We start from the raw sequence: 18,786 nt of genomic DNA on the forward strand, positions 1-18,786 counted from the left end.
CCTCTCACTTTCAAATAAAGAGGAATACCACCAGATCGTAGTACTGAATGACATATATATATTTACTTTAAGTAGAATAAATATTGTATCAAACCAATCAATCACGAAATTCTAATCTTTAATGGAGATGCAAATTTGAGATATAAAAATCCTATTTACATCTCATTTTACATTTCTCAGAGGTACAAGAGATAAATTTGAATTCCGTTTATTGTTCATCTCTTTGATTGGTGAGGCCCACCTTCAAAAGATGTAAAATATGTATATATCAGTCGTTCCGGATGTTATAAATGTGTCTTGTTATATCAGTTCATCCTTGAAAAATCATCTTATAGTTACAACTTCGTAAATATTTGCTATCCTCTACAACTACGACAAGTAAAGAGGTTTTATGAGTTACTACTGTACTAATCTGTAACACTATTACTTTCTTTCCTAGTTTTTATTGAGAGGAGGGTTGCGGTCGCAGATGGACGTGCGGGCATGGCCTCTCCGGCTCTCCTCTCGTCCACAGAACTTTGAGATCCCCTCTCATGTGTCCCAAAGTTATAAAGGTACCTGCAGAAATGCAACTCGCTTATGTCAATAGATGCTCGTGGATTCTGTTTCGCGATGAACGTTCAGCGCGAAACCTAGTTCCATTCTAGTGAGCACTAGCGATATAGATGTTAGTGCAGATTAGCCAAGCTTGTGTCTTACCAAGTGTGAACGGAACTATATACAACAAAGCGGGTTGGCCATGGCCATCCATCAAGTTCAAAGCCACATACGTGATAAGGAGACCTGCAATTGCAAATCGCCAAGCAACCAATCGTAAGTAGGCAATTTTCAGTTACGCTAAACATCATCGAATCCATCGACTTTTATTTTCCATATGCAAACAGAAAACACCATGCCGATAAAATTCTAAATCTAGCTCAATCCTAATCAGATGCATTTTCTGAATATTTTGTTTAGCAAAAAGAACAAAAAGTGCAGAATGCCCCATATATTAGCACATTTCATACCTAAACCATAAGCGGTCATTGCCCACACAAAGTAACCAGCTCGAAGCTTTTTATTCGCCAACCAATCGTACCTGCAATGTTACCCACACAATAATCAGATGAATGAACTTTTGAATGTACAACATTATAAACCCTCATTTGTAGTAATACCGCTCTCATGTTGTTAATTATGAGTCCCATGGTTTTCATCATTAATTGATCCAGACTATGTGACTAACATGAGAACTGAAATACCTAATCAATCTCAGCATGTTTTCACTTTCCGTATAAGCAATTTAAAAAGGACATAACAGAATCGAAACACAGCATCTGATCAATTCTAGGGACTTAAAAAGGGATGTTCAAAGATATATTTGGAATCTCTTTTCAGACCTTAGTGAAAAGGCTACAACCAATCCTGGTAAGATAATATCACCAAATCCGATGATGCTGTAGCCACCCCAAGGATCAAACATCCGTGGGATTTTCAGTAGCATTGGTATACCGTCCTCTCCACTTTTATCACCACGAGCCACCTGTATAAAGGTGAAAAGATTATATTTAAATCTCTATCACTTGTGGGGCAGATCTCCATGGTCAAAGAGCAACCATTATTTAGGGTGGCAGAAGGGAAGGGAATTCTTATGATTTACTCACCACTATCATTACACTCTCATGGAACCACCACTTAGAAACAAATACCCAAAAGATGTCGTATAAAAACGCACAACACAGAAGAACTGTTCCAACCTGATTAATTAGAGAAAAAGAGAAAAGTTATTAAATAATCTAAAAAAGTTAGGACATGATTTCCAGGTGAATAAATAAAAAATTTCTGGTGCAATCTTTTCTCAACAAAATAAGTATACGATAAGGATTTAAGACGAAGTATTTACTTAACCCAGAAAAAATATATCAATATAGGTTAGTTAAGTACCTCCTTGCATTTCTTACATAAAATCTTCAAAATAAGGCAACAAAATAACTGATGAACAACTAAAAATTCATATTCTGCTCAACAAGAACCAGAAAAATAAAAAATAAAAAAAATAAAAAAAGTTTTTGAATATCACCTTGAGATTTGGTACACGAACAATCTGAAGAACTGTGATTATCAGTGCAATACCCTGATTTTGTATGAGCACAAGTTAGCGTCTACCAACATTTTAGAGATTACAAAATCACTTTGAAAGTGAAACATAAATTGCACCTTTTAATGTCCAGGATTGATAATAGAAATATGCAAAAGATAATGTATAACAAAATGGGCGGTCCAATTATAGGATGCCTTCTTCAGTAGTAATCAACAAGTAGCATATTTGTAGAAAAAGGACCCACCGAAATCAGCACGTATCATATTTAGATAAATATAAATACTAAATTTTTGGATAAAATCTCAAATTGAAGAGCAAACTAAGTAATAAGTTAAAAAGGCAAGATGGAAAACAGAAAAACGAACAAGCCATGTACAGAAGTAAGAATTCCAGATATCTGCCTACATGCGTAGCACAGACAAACTGCAACAAACATGCACAGAATCTATCAATCCTTATGGGTCATCAGTTGACTTTGCCTACTTACGGTTTGTGGACTTGAAGAGTCTTACATAACAAAATACAATAATGCCCGCAACCTAAGGACAAGATAGGTCCATCGAAGCAGACGGTGAGATTTGTCCTGATCTTTGTTAATGCTATATCAATTATGTGATGGAAATTTTCCCTTCTTCAGATACAAGGACTTCCCAGTTTTCAGAACTAATAACATAGTTTCGCTTCCTTGAAACCTCCATAAGTGTGAGTAAAACACCATAAGAATATACAACAATATCGTTCATGTGTTTACTTGCAAACTCCTAATTCCCATGAATCATGATGTTATACGTCTCAAAGTTCTCTTATGATACCCTGACTATTTTTAACTCTTCAGTATGATTTTAGACCCTGTCACCTACTATTTTTTAATCAGAGTATTACCAGCTTGACTCTCTTGCTCCAAAATCAAAACAAAGAGAAGAAAAGAAAGAAAAAAAGCTGAATATGACACTAGGAGATACAGAAGCAAAATTGCACTTGACAAGGTTTGGATGTTCTAATGGAAATATATAATCATATCAACAATAAAACTGAGAAAAGAGAATTAATTTCTTACAAGGATATCTTGACCGATCCAAGCAAATGAAATGCGGCGATACACTGCCCACAAAACAGCAAATGCTATGCAGAAGGGAGCAACAGCTAGTGTCAGATAGGAAACAGCTCCAAAGATTGGCAGCCTAACGTATGAATCTCCAGCACGTTTGAACCGACTGAAACTATATTTGGTTAACTGTCAGCTTCATACAACCAAACTCATTCACATATATATAAGGAACAGCTCCAAAGTGAAATTTATGCTTTTAACAAATTATTTTCTTCATATTCATAGTAGATCACAATTCGGAGTAAATTAGGCTTGGAGGGCAAAGACATCCATATAAGGAAATGATCAAACAAAAGTAGTTTGACCAACAGATAATAAGATGCATTCCCTTAAAAACTCTAACAAAAGTAAAAAAGAAGTATACCATGACAGAAAAGTCACCAAGCAAGTCTGCAGGCCCTGTAAACAGAAGGGACTGCTAGGTTCAGCATTAACCTCAGAAGAGGTGTGCATAATAATTACATATTTCATTTACACTTAAGTAAAAGTTTAATCATAGAGACAAAGTCTGTATTATATAAAAGAGAATGTACCTCTATCCCACCAATGCAAAACAAAACCACCAGAATCTCCACAAACCAGAATGACATAAGTTTGTAAAACATAATCAAGAAGCATGAAGCAATCACAACAAAGAGGATTGCTGCTGTGGTGCTAATCTCCACTAAAGCATTGGAACGATCAACTTCCATATGTAAAGAATTATCGGAAGCATCCTGCACAAAAAGCACCAAACCATATATGATTTGATAGAATAATTAGTGAATTGCCCAGAAAGCAAGCCCCATGTAAATTAACTGCTAAAAATTACAAAGCTACTCTGGAATCACAATATAACCTTCAATAACTTCTCATGCTCAATAGCTGCTTCCCTTGCACTCCACGCAGACCAATAAGAAGCAAATAAGATGGTACCAACAGCCATAAGCCACAAAAAAACTTCTGCAATATCTACTAGTGGACGCAACGGGGAGTACAGCTGCACAGAAACTGAAGAGAGGGATTTCAGAGGCAATGATAGGAGACAAAATAAAAACCACTTAGAATAATAGCTGATAACGTTAAAAAAAACACAATAACTTTTTTTTCTTAACAAGATAAGGCTTGGCCAACCATAAACAGTTACGTGTATATTATAGCAGAGAAAGAAAAACATACCTGTGGAGTTGTTCATCAAATCAGTTTCGAAGATTGCACCAACATCTTGAGGAAGCATAACAGCTGGTATGCCTATCTTGACATCAGGTTCATCTTTTTCACAAACCATCTTGTAAAGTTCTGTAGGGCAGACAACAGTACTTTATGTAACAGAAACTTAATTTTACGTGATCTATTTTGACCCCCTTTTTTCTATAACTGTGAGCAACCCTTATAATCATAAGATCTTTTTCTGCACTTGCTATAATTTTTCCCCTTATAACTCATACGGTTGTACTGAATATTCTTAATCAGGAAGAAAATTACTCTAGGATTAATAGATTTTTTATATCAAGAAAATAATATTGCCTGTGCGGTTGTTTATAATGAGGATGGCTGAAGCGTTAGCAGCTTCAGCCATATTTGCCTTGGTTGTGAAACTGCAATTTCCTCGGTGCACCAAAATGACCTCTTTTGCGAGCTACAAAAATCCATACAATCCACAATATGAACCCACAAAATAAATAAGCATATCTTACAACTTTAATTAGGAAGATGCATAATTTTCATGGCTGTGAAACTCCAGTGTAAGTTGAGCAATACTGAAAATTTTGATCAAGTATTACCTTATTCTTGGGTCGGGTACAACAATCAGGGGGGTCCGCAAGAACCACTCTAGTGTTGGTGGCATATTTTTCCTTTGATTCCAAGGTAGGTCCAAATCGAGCACCAACACCAACATACTCAGCGTCTTCTATGCCGTTGATCCAAGTTGGGACCTTTACCTATAGACCAAAACATGATTTAAATGTCACGGCAATTGGCAAAGCCGTATTCACAATATAAATAAAGGAAGAAAACAAAATGCAATGCCTCCCTTACAATCTAGGATACATTTTCTTTGACTACCTATAACAAAGCTAGGGTAACAAAAACTAAAACAAATTCAACTATTCCAATAGTACCATCTTAGATGCTTAGCTGAATTGAATTTTCCACTGAAGTTGTAGCAACCAAAGAAATAGAAGATTAGTTCTTAGCATTAAATGCTTTGGAAGATTGCTTAATATTTATTTGGAAACAGAAGTACAAAATCATTCCAAATGCTTCCATGGTTTCATTGAAAGTTGAGACATGTCCAGAAGACATTTGAAATACAACAACAAAGCCTTATCCCACTAAGTGGGGTCCACTGTATGAATCCTAGAACATCGATGCACTGAGTTTTGCACCAAGCATTTAAAATAATAATAATTGCATCGATATTTTATTCATTAAATAGAAAAAATTAAAAGCTTTCACAAATGCTTAATGAAAATTTCTATTTCAAGATTGGCTGAGTCTGGTAAAAAAATTGGCTTAAATGTCAAAACAAGTCCCTGTGTTTTACTCCACTGGCCAATTTAGTCCATGTGTTTACATCCGTTAGCCAATTCAAGACAATAAGTTAAAATTGACATGTTCTAAATCCCATAGTACTCAAGTAAATTGAACGAAGTGTCAATTTCTAAAGATAGGAATCATATCTGTTTAGTGGGTGTACATAAAATTACGGTTTTGTCCTCTCACGTGCATGGCAGATGTCAATTGTAATGGTCCTTTAACGAATTGTCTTGAATTGGCTAACGGATGTAAAAACAGGGACCAATTTGGCCAAATTAAAAACACAGGGACTAAATTGGCCAATAGAGTAAAACACAGGGACCATTTTGACATTTAAGCCAAAAAATTTCTAACGATTGGTTTGGTAAAAATTATACTTTTCAAGGAACCTACATGATTATTTCCTTAGAAACCAGATAAAGAATCAGATGAAAACTTGAAAAGATATGGTAACATTTATTAACTCAAAGGTATTGCCTAAAATCTAACCACCCATCTGGTAATGTTTCTGTTATGTTGTGTTTTCTTTTCCAAACTAAGGATATTCGGAGAGATGAAAGAGGGAGCTGGGAAAGGGAATAGAACTGAGAGATGCGAGGAGAAGACAGCATAACTGACAAAAAAAACGAATACCAAAACATTGAACTAAGAACAATTCTAATAAATTTTTAATTCTAATTCTATCTGCTGTGTATCGTCACTCGTCGTCCCTCCTCTACATCTTTCCTTTCTTAAGGAAAACAGAAGACAAAATAGATAATTTTGCTATAAGAGTAAAAATAAAATCAAACAGACATTATAATTGTTGTTTACTTTGTTTCTTAACTAGGGATTTATATGTGAAAAAATGCTGCACTGCTTAAATGTGTAACAAATTTCCAAGCACAAAAGTATGAAATTTGTCAGCCTAATCTTCCATTACTTGAACAACCGGATCACCACGCCAACAAAATCAAAGCTAAATTCTCATTTCCAACTCCAAAAACAGTTGGCAATTCAGAATTTAATTTCATTTTCACTAATCTTCCTCCATTTTCTCAGCAACCAAACAGCAAGCTCGAACTTCTTGGTCCCGAAAGCATCACAAATCCTGACACTTAGAAACAGAGATTCTAGTTTTTTCCTTCTATTTTCATTACTTAAGTCACATAATCAATATCTATACTATGTACTACTCGACCACCACACCACTCAAACCGAAACTAAACTCTCATTTCGACCTCCAAAACAGTTGAAAATTCACAATTAATTTCTATCCACTAATAGTCTAATCCAGCTCCATTTTCTCAGCAACCAAACAGTAAGATTGAGCTTCTTAGTTCCCCCAAAGCATCATTCCCAAAGAAAAATTCCATCTTTTCCGTCCCCAGTTTTCTCAGCAACCAAACAGAAAATCAAAATCCAAAAAAGTCAGTGAAATTACCAGAACGAAGTTGTTGTTGCATCCAGGTCTCTTGGGAGCAATATCATCATGGTGAACAATGTCCCCAGCTGAGCTGAGACTTAGACTAACCACCAGCACTCCCACCACCACCCACACACCTCTCTGTAAATCCATATCTATTCACACCAACCAAACACAAAAAAAATATGTATTAAAATAAAAAATTAACTTTTCCACAGAAAAAATCCAGAAGGGGGTTTAGGGTTTCAGAGATGGAGAGGAGGACGAGGAGGAGGAAGAAGATGATGAGGGAAAATGTGAGGGAATGAGTGGGGAAAAAGGGAGGGAGAGAAATATCGCCGAGGGTGTCTGCGTTTTGTGTTTCCCGCGTTGTCGTTTCTGGGTGTTTGGCCGTGTGGACGTGCAACCGTTGAACCGGTTCTCTCTTGTGCAGTGCGGTGTGGAAAGTGGATTTTCTCACCGGCACTGTGGAGGCGTGTGCGGCACGCGCCATTCGTGGACTGGGGTAATTGTGGCGGTGGACCGGGGAGATCGGAGGAAAGAAAGTTGAAAAGTATGAGAGTTTATGTCTTGGGGTTTGGGCTTTGACTGAGTTTTAGTTTTGTGTTTTAGATAGTAACCAGCAAATGCGAGGTAACTTAAATTCAAAAATTAAATGATATGTTATTAATAAAAAATTATATTAATTAACATTTAAGTAATAATTTATTCAACTTCTATATCATTTAGTTTACAAATTTTAATCTACACATTAGTGACCAGCTTTAGTTGTACCAATGTGTTTAAAGAGTTTTGGCAAGTGATTAATATTATATGAATATCACTCATACTAGTTTTAGAAAATACTTTGTTGTACCACCGTGTATATTTCTCTATATACTCATCACACAACTTCAAATGAGTAAGTTTTGTATATCACAAATTTTCAAGTTTTTTTTCTAGTTTTATTTGAAGAACAAAAACTGATTAGATGGGGTAATGGGTGGTAATACTCAAACGATCAAAACATAATTTACACTCATGTAGCATGGCTTTGACATTATTTTAAATAACAACTTATGTTATCTAATGGTAAGTTTAAATTATTAATTAGTAGCTATCAAAATATATCTAATCCAAACTAATATCACTAATATTGTACAAGATGATTAACTAAATAAAAAAATAAAAATAAATAAAAAAATAAAAACTTTACAAATATAGCATCATTGTTTATCTGTACTCTATACTATTATTTAAGAAGTGATTATCATCATTATTTTTTGTATTATTATTTATTAATTATTATTTTATTAGTTTGACATTACGGAGCGTCAATGTCTCGTGAAAGAGAATGCTACAGCGCGTGGACGGTATATGAACTTTTCTTCACAGGTTACCGGTAACTGTCCGAACGGGTCCGAAGCCTCCGTATGGACCGTACAGATAAGACGGCTACATAAATTATTACCGACTAGAGATTCCCTACCTGCAAGCTCCCCGTAAACTTAGCAACGTGTCAGTATATAAGGGGGCATGTGATCATAGTCAGCGCTAATACTGATATTCCTTCTATCCTTTGGTCGTACCACCAGTGGAAATTGAACACGTGTAGCACGCTTCACCTCATTTGATATTTAGTTAAAGAGAATGCGAAGGAGACTGTCTCCAAGATCCTCTATATACCTCTTCGTCACGTCATTATTTTGGCCATCGTTTTATAATGTTGACATAAAAAATATAAAATAATTGAGAAGAGAGTTTATAGAGTCATATTTTAAGATAATTTCCTTAGTATTTTTCTTTCCTTAAACATTCGATGACTTATTTTTTAATAATATTATTCACACACCTATTTTTATTTCTCACATATCTTTCTAAATTTTTAGCTGCGAATCGAATGAATTAAAAAATATCAATAGTAAAAAATTAATAAGGATGTGTGAAGATAAAAATGAGTGTGTAAATAACCATATTCTTATTATTTTTTTTTTCTACTCAAGTTAGAGCTAGTCCACATCCTAAAGCAATAATTGCCCTGGCAATTCAACAAAGGCAATTATTGTCTTAGTAAATAGTAATTGCTCGACTGTGTAAATAAATTATGTCTGCAATTAATAATAAAAATTATTTTTTAAAACAATTAATAAAAAATTAATAGAAAATATTATATTATTTTATGTTAATTGTATCTTCTCTTTCTATTATTTTAAATTAATTATACCCCCTCTATTTTTTTCCACCCAATCTCCCTCTTCCTCTCCCTCTCCCTCTCAGCCCAATATCCCTCTTCATATCCTCTTCCTCTCCCTCTCCCTCTCCCTCTTTATCTCCGCCCAATCACCCTCTTCCTCATCCTCTCCCTCTCTGTCTTTGCCCAGTCTCCCTCTCAAAAACTCCCACTCTATCTCTCTCTCTCTCTATCCCATCATTGCCTCCATCCCAGAAATCATCAAATCGGCCGAGGTTGTCGAAGAGGAAGGAGATAGTGACAGAGAGCAACTCAGTTAAAGAGAACAGCAACAGCAATGAAAACCACGTGCCACTCTTCCTCGTCATGTTAGATTCCATAAAAGTGGGGGTTTTTTATTTTTTGCCCGGCTAATTGGCATGAGTTGGAAATGCTCTTAAATGGTTGTGACGGTTGGAAGAGTAGCCTTTGATTTAATCTATCTACTATATAAATCTTGAGATTTAAACTTATTTAATGTCAATCAATATCATGGTAATATTCACCATCATTTAAAGATGGTGAGCAAAAATGTACTCAATTGGCACTATGGTTACACTTTCACATAGTCAACTCTCCACATTAGGGTGGATTCGAAAAACGGAAACCCTAAAAAAAGGTAACCGAACACCGAGCCTACACCGAAAAACAAAAACCGGAAAAAGGAAAACCAAACTTTATTGGTTCGGTTTTGGTTTTAGAAGTTCAAAATTTGAACAATACCGAACCAAACCGAATAATTTTACACTTAAAATGATGTCGTTTTATGTTAGTATTTAAACCCAACCGAAGTCTCTAAACTAATCTTAGCATTCTTCTTAAATAATAAGTAAAACAAAAACCGAAAATTGATCTTAGCATTCTTCTTGAAAAACCAGCTGGTATCTTCTTCTTAGTGCAAATCTTTCAAAATTCAACTCTGTAGCAATAATCGAATATGTTTTCTCATGCTTCGAACCTTTAGATTTACAAGGACATGATAATCTTCGTTTGTCAACCTTTCAAAATATCTAACTTCCTTCTGATGTTTTCTCATGCTTTAAACCTTTTGATTTACAAGGACATGATAATCTTCATTTGCCAACCTTTCAAAATATCTAACTTCCTTCTGATGCTTTCTGCTAAAAGCCTGCATTTGATTGGCATAGTACATAGGACCACCTCAGTGTATACAGTGAAGACAAGATCAAAGTCATTGTCATTTGCTTGTTTTGGTGTTCCTAATTACAGACGAGATAAGATAAAAGCTGGTTTGCTTTTATTACCATTAGATGTTTAGATGTGCGACATTGATAACAAAAAATTAAAAAAAAAAAAAAAAAAAAAAAACCCAAACCGAACTGAAACTAAAACCAAACTAAACCGAAACCAAACTGAAAAAATCGAGAGAAAATTGAATCGAACTGAAATTTTAGTTTTGATAAAAAAAACCCAACCGAATAAAATCGAACCCACCCTTACTCCACACATACCACCGTACTTAATGGTGGGATCACGCGTGCAGATGTGGTATTTGTGGTGCGGTTAACTCTATTTTTGTTGTGCATGAGATGTGATGGGCCCTAACTCCACTGGGCCTTTGCTCTAAGCGACCCATTTGGTTATCAAGATACCAAAGCATGTTTGCGAGTGCTTTAAAATGGCGGTGGTTATATCCACACCCTATTTTTTATTTTCACACTCCCTTTTAATTTTTTAACATTAGGTCGAATGCATTAAAGAACATCAGTGAACAACAATTAACAAGAGCATGTCAGAGTGAAAAATGGTATTTGAATAACACTAGACTTTATTTGAAACGTTTAGCAGGAAAAGTTGAAGTCAATAATCTTTTTATGTAAGATACTGCGAGACTTCAGAACATGTTTACAAGTGATTTCAGACTGATAGATGAAACCGTTCAACCAAAAAAGTTAAAAAGTGTTTTTGTTATAAACAGCGTTTTCCGTAATCATAATCATGTTGAATAGATCACAATCAATGTCAAATATACATGAGCAAGCAAGAAGTATGAAAAAGTGTTGAAGCAAAACATGCGGTTTTCTGTACATTACAATAGTCGATTAATTTCTTTACACTATATTTATGCATGTTGTTATCAAATATATATGTTGAACAAAAATATCCAAGCAAATGGAGAAAGAGATCAAAGCTGTTGCAGCCACTCCAGAATTGCAGAACGGAGAGCGCGGTTGGGGACGAGATTCTTGTGTTCAAGCTTCAGATTTGTCATCGGTGAAGTGTCGTGACCGCTGTCCAACCATCCTTTCAAAGCTTCTGCTTCATAAGTATAACCGTCTGCTGCAACATGCGGATCTTGCATGACTTCCTGCAGTTGATTAACGACATTTTCAGTTAATTGACGAAATTCTTAACACAATTAAGAAAATTGCCCTGAAACTATGTTCCTTGTAGATCGATAAACCCGTGTGCATGTGTTTCTCAGTCAATAACATAGTGATTATGACGATGTTGATCCAATATATAATGATTATAATGAACATAACTTACCTGGAAAATGGGACAAATAAAATATGGAGGAGGTTGGAAATGCTCTTCAGTACCCAACTGGAATGATGATGAGCAACCACATGAAGCTCTCATGGGTTCAAGTACTCTCCAGACATCCGATACAAGGTCTGCCCTCAACTTCCGGCTCATCTCACAACACCTTAATGCCAAGCGAGCCAACTGTTCAGCCTGTACAAATGGCCAATCCCCAGCCAAAGGATCTAAGAGCGTTTCAAACTTTCCAGAATCTAATGCATCCTGCACATCCTTTATTATCCTCACAGCCTGTTTCCCAGTCAGCAACTGTAGTAGTATAATTCCAAATGAGTAAACATCTGACTTTGTTGTAAGCTCTCCTGATGAGAAGAACTCAGGATCGATGTATGGGATAGTACCCTTCGGGTCAGTTCTCCAACAGATCGTTGTGTCGTTGCTTGAACTCTCCCCACGAGGCAACAGCCGACAGATTCCAAAGTCACTGAGTTTGCTAACAAAGTTAGCATCAAGGAGAATATTGCCAGGTTTTAAGTCACCATGCACTATGCTGTGAGGTTTACTGGAATGGAGAAAGATTAGGACGGAGCACAACTCTGTGGCAATTCGTATTCGAGTTTGCCATGACAAAGGGGAAGTATTGTCCTCGCAGCTGAGTCGATCTTCAAGACTTCCATTTGGGAGATACTCATAGATCAGAGTCCAAGCTTCTGGGCAGGCACCAATGAGCGTGATAAGATTTTGGTGTCGTAACTTACTCAACACATCCACCTGAGAAGCATCAACTAAATTTAATGTTTTGGCAAACATGCGAAATGAAGTTCTTTCCAAGCGGTTTTTTCTTCCAATTTAAGTTGTAAAATATATTATTTGTAAACAAGACCAAGTAAAAAACTGCAAAAAAAAAATTGAACGTTCCAGCCTCCAAAAAGCAGAAAAATCTAAAAGATTTCACAACCTCAATTTTTAACTTCCCGATGCCTTTACATGCTATTGACTCTAAAGTTACATGGTAAAGATAGAAAAGCAACAAAAGAGAGGAGGAGAGGACAGGTGATAGTATAGGAGAGGAAAGAAAATTTATATAAAGGGTTATCAAGAAAAGACTGAAAACTTATTAAAATCATTAATAATTAGTGTAGTTTTCAGTTCTTTGAATCTCACTCGTTGCTTTCTCAACTTCGTCATCTCCCCCTCATTCATCCACATACCTTGCCCTTTAAAAACTAAAAATATATAAGCCATAATCCCACGGGCTATAAAATATTGTATCAAAGAAATACGAATACACCCTGATTAAGGTTTAGTTTTTTTGGCTAGTCCACTGGATAACCTATAAATCAGTAGGTTAACCTATTGAAGGCATCAACCCAGAAACTACTGTTGAGAATATCGTGTTTAAGAATGGGAAAAACAAAAACAAACTCCGGAAATCGAAAAACAAATAACCAAGACAAATAACACCAAGAATTTACGTGGTTCGGCAATATGTGCCTACGTCCACGGGACAGCAACAACAATCTTTCACTGTATCAATAATGAGTACAACCAATAATCTTGCCAAATCTCTAGAACTAGGACTTGACGAAAAACATGAAAGAACAAGAACAAGAAATACACTTATCTCTTTTCTTCTCTCCCACACACTTTACAATATTTTCTCAATCTAATCCCTTGAGTGGTATACAATTTATTGTTTTGCTCTCCTCTCAAAACTAGTACAATAGTCCCTTTATATAGGCATAATAAAGATCTTCTTCAATAAGGATTACTAATACTAGTTATGAATCCTTCTCCAATTGAGAAACTAACTCCAATTGGGAAAACAATTTAATCCTCTAAGACTATGATTCCTTATAGACGTAGGACAACTTATCATGGGTTGGAAAAAACCCAACAACTACCCCAATATGTTCTTAGCAGGTGGAATTGTGGGTACATATAGTACGCAACAATTGGACTCCTGATTATTAAATTTCACTCAAACCTTAATAGTAAATTACTGCAGTAGCTCAATGCTTTTATAAATCAATTCAGCTTTATGAGGTGTAGAAAATATTCAGATTATCATACCTCTTGCTGAAACTCAGAGGGGCCTTGCTTACTATGAGCATTTAAAATTTTTATAGCCACCTGAGTGTGACGTAGGGAACCTTTAAAAATGCTCCCATAACCCCCTTCTCCAATCTTCAGTGATGGGTTAAAGTTTTGAGTTGCTTCTTCAATCTCTGCAAATGAGAACTCAGAGAAGAACTGAGGTATGTGTGAACTTGAGGCTTCTCCTTGTTTTTCCCTCAGCTCCTCAGCTTCTCTAAGTGCATTGTCACGTTCCACATGCAACTCATCGCGTTCTCTTTTGTAATTTTTTAAAAGTTCCACAGCCGAGATAATCTTCTGCTCCAAGCTCATGACCATCTGATCAGACTCCGCAATTTGACTCTCAAGTAGTGATTTCTGATCTAGGGCAGCCCTTAATTCTTCCATGACTTCATCTCGTATCTTCTTCATCTTTTCAAGTTCTTGTCTCTCTTTTGCCAGTTCTTCTTCCATTTCTTTCCTTTGTCTCAACTCCTCATTATATAAGACCTCTGATGCTTTAGCCTGTGAATGGAACAATTCACAATTTTCTGTTTACGGAGTTTTCGGCTATGAAAACAGAACAGAGATCATGGAACTTATTATGTTTCCTTTTCCAAATTACATGTTACCAATAATGTTATGCAGTTTAATGTGGTGCCAAGCCACTAGGAATAATTTCATGCAGAGGATCATGCTCATATTCTCATCTTAGATAATCAAGTTCTGTGATGGTCAATTGCATGTAGCCAATTCTAGATATAACCTTCTTTGATGAACAATTTACCATCTATGTGAGGTAGTGTAAGTATTGGAATAAAGAAGACATGAAAAGATAAACTTTTGTAATTCATGTTTGGGGGGAAATGGAAATGGTAAAAAGAAGTGCCTACTAGAGAAGAAAATCTTTACCCTCCGAATAGCGTCAATGGCATCTTTTTCAGCTTTCCCACGCCTGATTCCCTCCTGAAATGCGTCTCTCTTTGCATTTTCAGCCTCTATCATCACTTGTTCAAGATGATGATACAGAGTATCATCTACATTTCCATCCTGTTAGACCATCAAGGTTTTAAAATTAACTCGGTTAATTCCTTCTAAGGTGGCAGTTGATGTACTAATCGACAGTTTCAAAATTCAAATTCAGCATGTGAACCATGTAGATTGTTCACCCAAAAGGGATAGTTTGCGCTTACCAATACACTGGGAGGGGATGAAGGATTAAGATCTTTAGAATGAGGAAGTCTGCATGAGTTACTTGACCCATTTTCACTTCCCTCAACTCCATCCCAATGAATCAAAGTGAAATCACCCAATCCAGCAGAAGAGCCTGTTGAATATCCTGAAACACTCCTCCTTATTACCTGATCCAATTCCTCAGGACTTGCTCCTGGTTCGTACCTATTTCTTGGAGTTGAAAACGCTTCAGTACCATCTGTGGAAGTAGCATTTGTTGTCCTGCCTCCATATTTCTCCATATTTACCGAGCTTGCCCTGCGGAACAAATCTTGAACTGGATTGGTGAGTTTCGCTCGATTAGTCCGCTCCATTGTATCAGATTGTGATCTAAAGCGGTGCGGTGGCTGTTCCATTGGACTTCGTCGCAGCAATGGAACCTCTGTATCAACTACATCGGAATTTCCTTCCCTATTTTATCATGGTTGGTGCATTAGTAGTCATGATCATCAAAATCAAGCAACAGTTCATGATTTAAGAGAAAATGAGATGTTGAGAAGAAATTTATAATTACAATCACCATCATGCAAACAATTAAAAACCATATGGTTGTTTTGAAGCACGGATTTTCTGAATAGAAAGATAAATAACAGAAGTTTCAAGAAAACCTTTTTCTTCAATATTTCAATTTGATTTTCTAAGAAGTTCAAGTAAACCTGGTGTGTATAAGGTACCCCTTGCAAATAAATTGTATGTGACAGGAAACAGGGGCTTGTTGGCGGACAAATATTGCTTTCTTGGACTTGAGGTCCATCATTTTCCTGCAATTTTAAATTGTGAGTGAATAATATTTTTACACACAAAAAAACTGCGTTGGTAAACAAAATAACTCTTCTATTGGGAACTCCATCATAAGGGGAAAGAAAAAAACTCATCTACTCAGAAGGGAATTGGAATCTAATTAACCAAACAATTATATGGGGCAGAGGCAGTAGTGTAAGATGCTACAATGACAAACAGGCATGTCTAGTTAACATTCACATATTTTATCATGCCTTGTGTTAACATTTACGGTCATTTAATTTTCAGCACGCGGCTTTATAATGCATTAGTCTCGTTCGTGACTGAACTAACAATTCATCCTAGAGCATGTAGAGTCAGAACCCACATATCTATGTTGGATGAACACAAATGCTTCATTCAAACACATCCGGGGTAATTAAATATTTGGACATGTTCGTAGAACTAAAAAGGACAAACAGGCATATGAGAATAGTTGTTATGTGATACTTTGAATGGTGCTTGTCTGCTGCTGCTCCCATAACAAGCTTCCTGATCCCATGCTGAGAGATGAGTTCCACAATTCCCTTCTCAATACAGTCCCTTTCAATATGTAGCTTTTCTACCCGAACCTACATCAAACAGTCAACAACAAAATATGTCAGAAAGTTTGGCAATTTTACAAAGCATCTGAAAGGGAACTACTCAAGTAACAAAAATCTAAGTTTTCATTTCGCTTTAAGATAATACAAGAATGCAGTCTTTTCTCCTAAGATATACCAACTTCGTAAGAACTATCATTTAACTTCGTATCCTGTCATATATTTCTCAATTTTCTTTTATATTATAGAAATTACTGTATTTTGTACAAGAAAGAAAAAGGAAAAGGAAAACAAAGGTAGAAACGGAGGAAATACCCCCATTTGGAGACAAATACAAATGTAGTCATCAAGGATCTTATTCATGTGTTGCCTTTCAGTTTCTCTGTGCAGTCTGAGTTGCTGTTTCGTCGGTGAGCTCGCTGGGAACTTCGCCCCCACTGCAAATGAAGAAAACAGCAGAAAATTAAATCCAGTCGGAAATCCTAAGACAGAATGACAAAATAGAAACTTTGTTATACGAACTATCTGATCCAAACCCCAGCCAGACAATGAAGCATTTGATTGTAACTAGTCTCCGGAGTTTATATATATACTTCTCTACACTTCTTCAATCTTTTTGGCTAATTTACCACCGAATTGCTGTGCTGCCCATCAAACCGAAAACCATGGTCCTCGGCAGATAAAGCATTATCAAGCTACTAATTGTGAGTTAAACAAGTTACAACATTCATCAAACAAAACAAGTGTGTGACGATCCACTTACACAAAGGAATCATCTGAGCGGGCTGGTGAATATGAACTAAGCAGATTTTCTTCCCTCCAGAATTATGCACCGCCCACACCAGAGTTGATTTGCTTTCTTTAACGTCTTTTCCCACTGCAACATAGATCATATCTTCGATCATCCGTGGCACCGCTGGCACCGCCACCGGCACTGCCACCGGCTCCTCCACAATCTCTCCGCGAGCCATGTATTCTGATATAGGAGTGTAGCTTATCCGCCCTGCCAGTTGAGCAATTGCAGGCACAGAACTCACTACAGCCATGGCCAATAGCTATTCAAAACCTCAAACCAGTAACCAATCTATGAATTTCTCTCTCTATTTATCTCCAATACTTTGCATTCTCCCTCTGAAACCCCTCCCTTTCCTCAACTTTTAGAACTTGATCATCATTTTCTCACTCTACCCACTCAACTTTCTCTCTCTACAATTGCTCCTCTTCAATTGGAAAAACCATTTATCAAAATCACACTCCACCCGGTTCACCTACATCTTCTCCAAATCAAGAAATGAACCAAAATCTCAGGCAACCCGATTCATATTTTCCCTTCCAGACCTCAAATCTAACCAATTCAACCAAGAAATCGCCCCTCCAATCTACAAAACAGAACTTGTTCCCCAACTCAGAAAGCTCTACAGCACAAAACACCCACGCCCAGAAAGCGGAATTCTACTTTCCACGACTTCCACTACCTAAAGTGAACCAAAAGGACTCGAAAGGGAAAAGGATGATTGGGAAAACACGAAGGGATGATAGTTCTTGAATCTTGAAATTCTCTCTCAATCGATTTGATTAAATCGTCTAAAAGGGATTGATTGTCTTAAGCTTGATGGTTGTAGTTGAAACCGACTCCCACTAAATAAAAGGGTTAATTACACTATTACAGATATCATCCGGTGCAGTAGTTTAATAGTGCTGCTGAGTCTGGACGAGATATTTTAAGTTCTAAGAAATTTTAGACGCAATTGTTAAATAATAATTAAACAATCAAACACTCAACTCAGGTAAACAACTTTGGAATGACAAGCGGGCTTCATGAAAATGTAACAAGCAGCCCATTTTTCAAAGATTCCCTTGACATTTCTTAGTAGGGAAATGCTAAAGAGAATGTTTCAAAGTCGGGCTCTCTAGAATTTTCGTCACTTCATGTTTTTATCATAAGGTTTTATAATATTGGTACCGGAATATAGAAAAAATGAGATGACAAAGAGTTTATCAATTGTTCTACTTTTGAGATAGTCTTCTTAACATTTCCATTCTCAATAGAGTAATGGTATACTGACCATCTATTTGTTTTATCTCAGGCTCGTTAACGCATAAAATTCTCATTCCTAATAGAGAGATGGTACAAATAATACTACACATAGGTGATAAAACTAGTATTTTTATCCTCAATATAGTATGCAGAGTCAACACGTACGAGGAACTGTTGGTCGTGATGCAGCGGAATAAATATGGAACATGCTGTCGCATATTTTCCCTTGAAACCGTCGCGTACGGCCTTTATCCGCGCCATTTGGAGCCACTCCATCGGTTCCACCGCCA

The 18,786-nt window shown here is 36.4% G+C and overlaps 2 protein-coding genes across 3 annotated transcripts; both read right to left on the reverse strand.

Annotated features, from left to right (window-relative positions):
- Positions 1-192: 192 nt before the first annotated feature.
- On the reverse strand, positions 193-7,443 carry LOC103957417 (signal peptide peptidase-like 4). Its single transcript, XM_009369568.3, has 14 exons — positions 7,132-7,443; positions 4,952-5,110; positions 4,695-4,806; positions 4,347-4,466; positions 4,027-4,178; positions 3,722-3,904; positions 3,553-3,587; positions 3,138-3,300; positions 2,060-2,113; positions 1,644-1,736; positions 1,380-1,522; positions 1,008-1,078; positions 700-783; positions 193-558 (listed from the first exon to the last, which is right to left on the reverse strand). The coding sequence occupies exons 1-14, from the start codon at positions 7,264-7,266 to the stop codon at positions 443-445; spliced, it is 1,620 nt and encodes a 539-aa protein (XP_009367843.2). The 5' UTR covers positions 7,267-7,443; the 3' UTR covers positions 193-442.
- A 3,888-nt stretch (positions 7,444-11,331) lies between these two features.
- LOC103957419 (U-box domain-containing protein 33) lies at positions 11,332-18,234 on the reverse strand. Of its 2 annotated transcripts, none has more exons than XM_048565923.1 (9): positions 17,222-18,234; positions 16,774-16,895; positions 16,367-16,488; positions 15,811-15,897; positions 15,097-15,547; positions 14,816-14,953; positions 13,901-14,428; positions 11,834-12,598; positions 11,332-11,651 (listed from the first exon to the last, which is right to left on the reverse strand). In XM_048565923.1, exons 1-9 carry the CDS (start codon positions 17,502-17,504, stop codon positions 11,469-11,471), a joined length of 2,679 nt encoding a protein of 892 aa, XP_048421880.1. In that variant the 5' UTR covers positions 17,505-18,234; the 3' UTR covers positions 11,332-11,468. The 2 variants fall into 2 exon arrangements, with proteins under 2 accessions (XP_048421880.1, XP_009367846.2); XM_009369571.3 differs by having other exon boundaries at positions 15,793-15,897; positions 17,222-18,233.
- Between the last annotated feature and the right edge of the window lie 552 nt (positions 18,235-18,786).

This window comes from the organism of the source record quoted next, unplaced genomic scaffold, assembly GCF_019419815.1.
Source record: "Pyrus x bretschneideri cultivar Hongxiangsu unplaced genomic scaffold, Pyrus_bretschneideri_v1 Contig40, whole genome shotgun sequence".
In the NCBI taxonomy this organism is placed as follows: domain Eukaryota; kingdom Viridiplantae; phylum Streptophyta; class Magnoliopsida; order Rosales; family Rosaceae; genus Pyrus; species Pyrus x bretschneideri.

What these genes read in the sequence shown, in the direction of transcription:
- LOC103957417 (XM_009369568.3), bottom strand. Translation starts at nt 7,266, where the DNA reads ATGGATTTACAGAGAGGTGTGTGGGTGGTGGTGGGAGTGCTGGTGGTT. An exon ending in TTGGTGACTTTTCTGTCATG is followed by an intron (nt 3,301 to 3,552) that starts GTATACTTCTTT and finishes AACCAAATATAG; the next exon opens with TTTCAGTCGGTTCAAACGTG. An exon ending in GTTGTAGCCTTTTCACTAAG is followed by an intron (nt 1,079 to 1,379) that starts GTCTGAAAAGAG and finishes GTAACATTGCAG; the next exon opens with GTACGATTGGTTGGCGAATA.
- LOC103957419 (XM_009369571.3), bottom strand. Translation starts at nt 17,504, where the DNA reads ATGGCTGTAGTGAGTTCTGTGCCTGCAATTGCTCAACTGGCAGGGCGG. An exon ending in GTATTTGTCTCCAAATGGGG is followed by an intron (nt 16,489 to 16,773) that starts GTATTTCCTCCG and finishes TGTTTGATGTAG; the next exon opens with GTTCGGGTAGAAAAGCTACA. An exon ending in GGGTACCTTATACACACCAG is followed by an intron (nt 15,548 to 15,792) that starts GTTTACTTGAAC and finishes ATGATAAAATAG; the next exon opens with GGAAGGAAATTCCGATGTAG.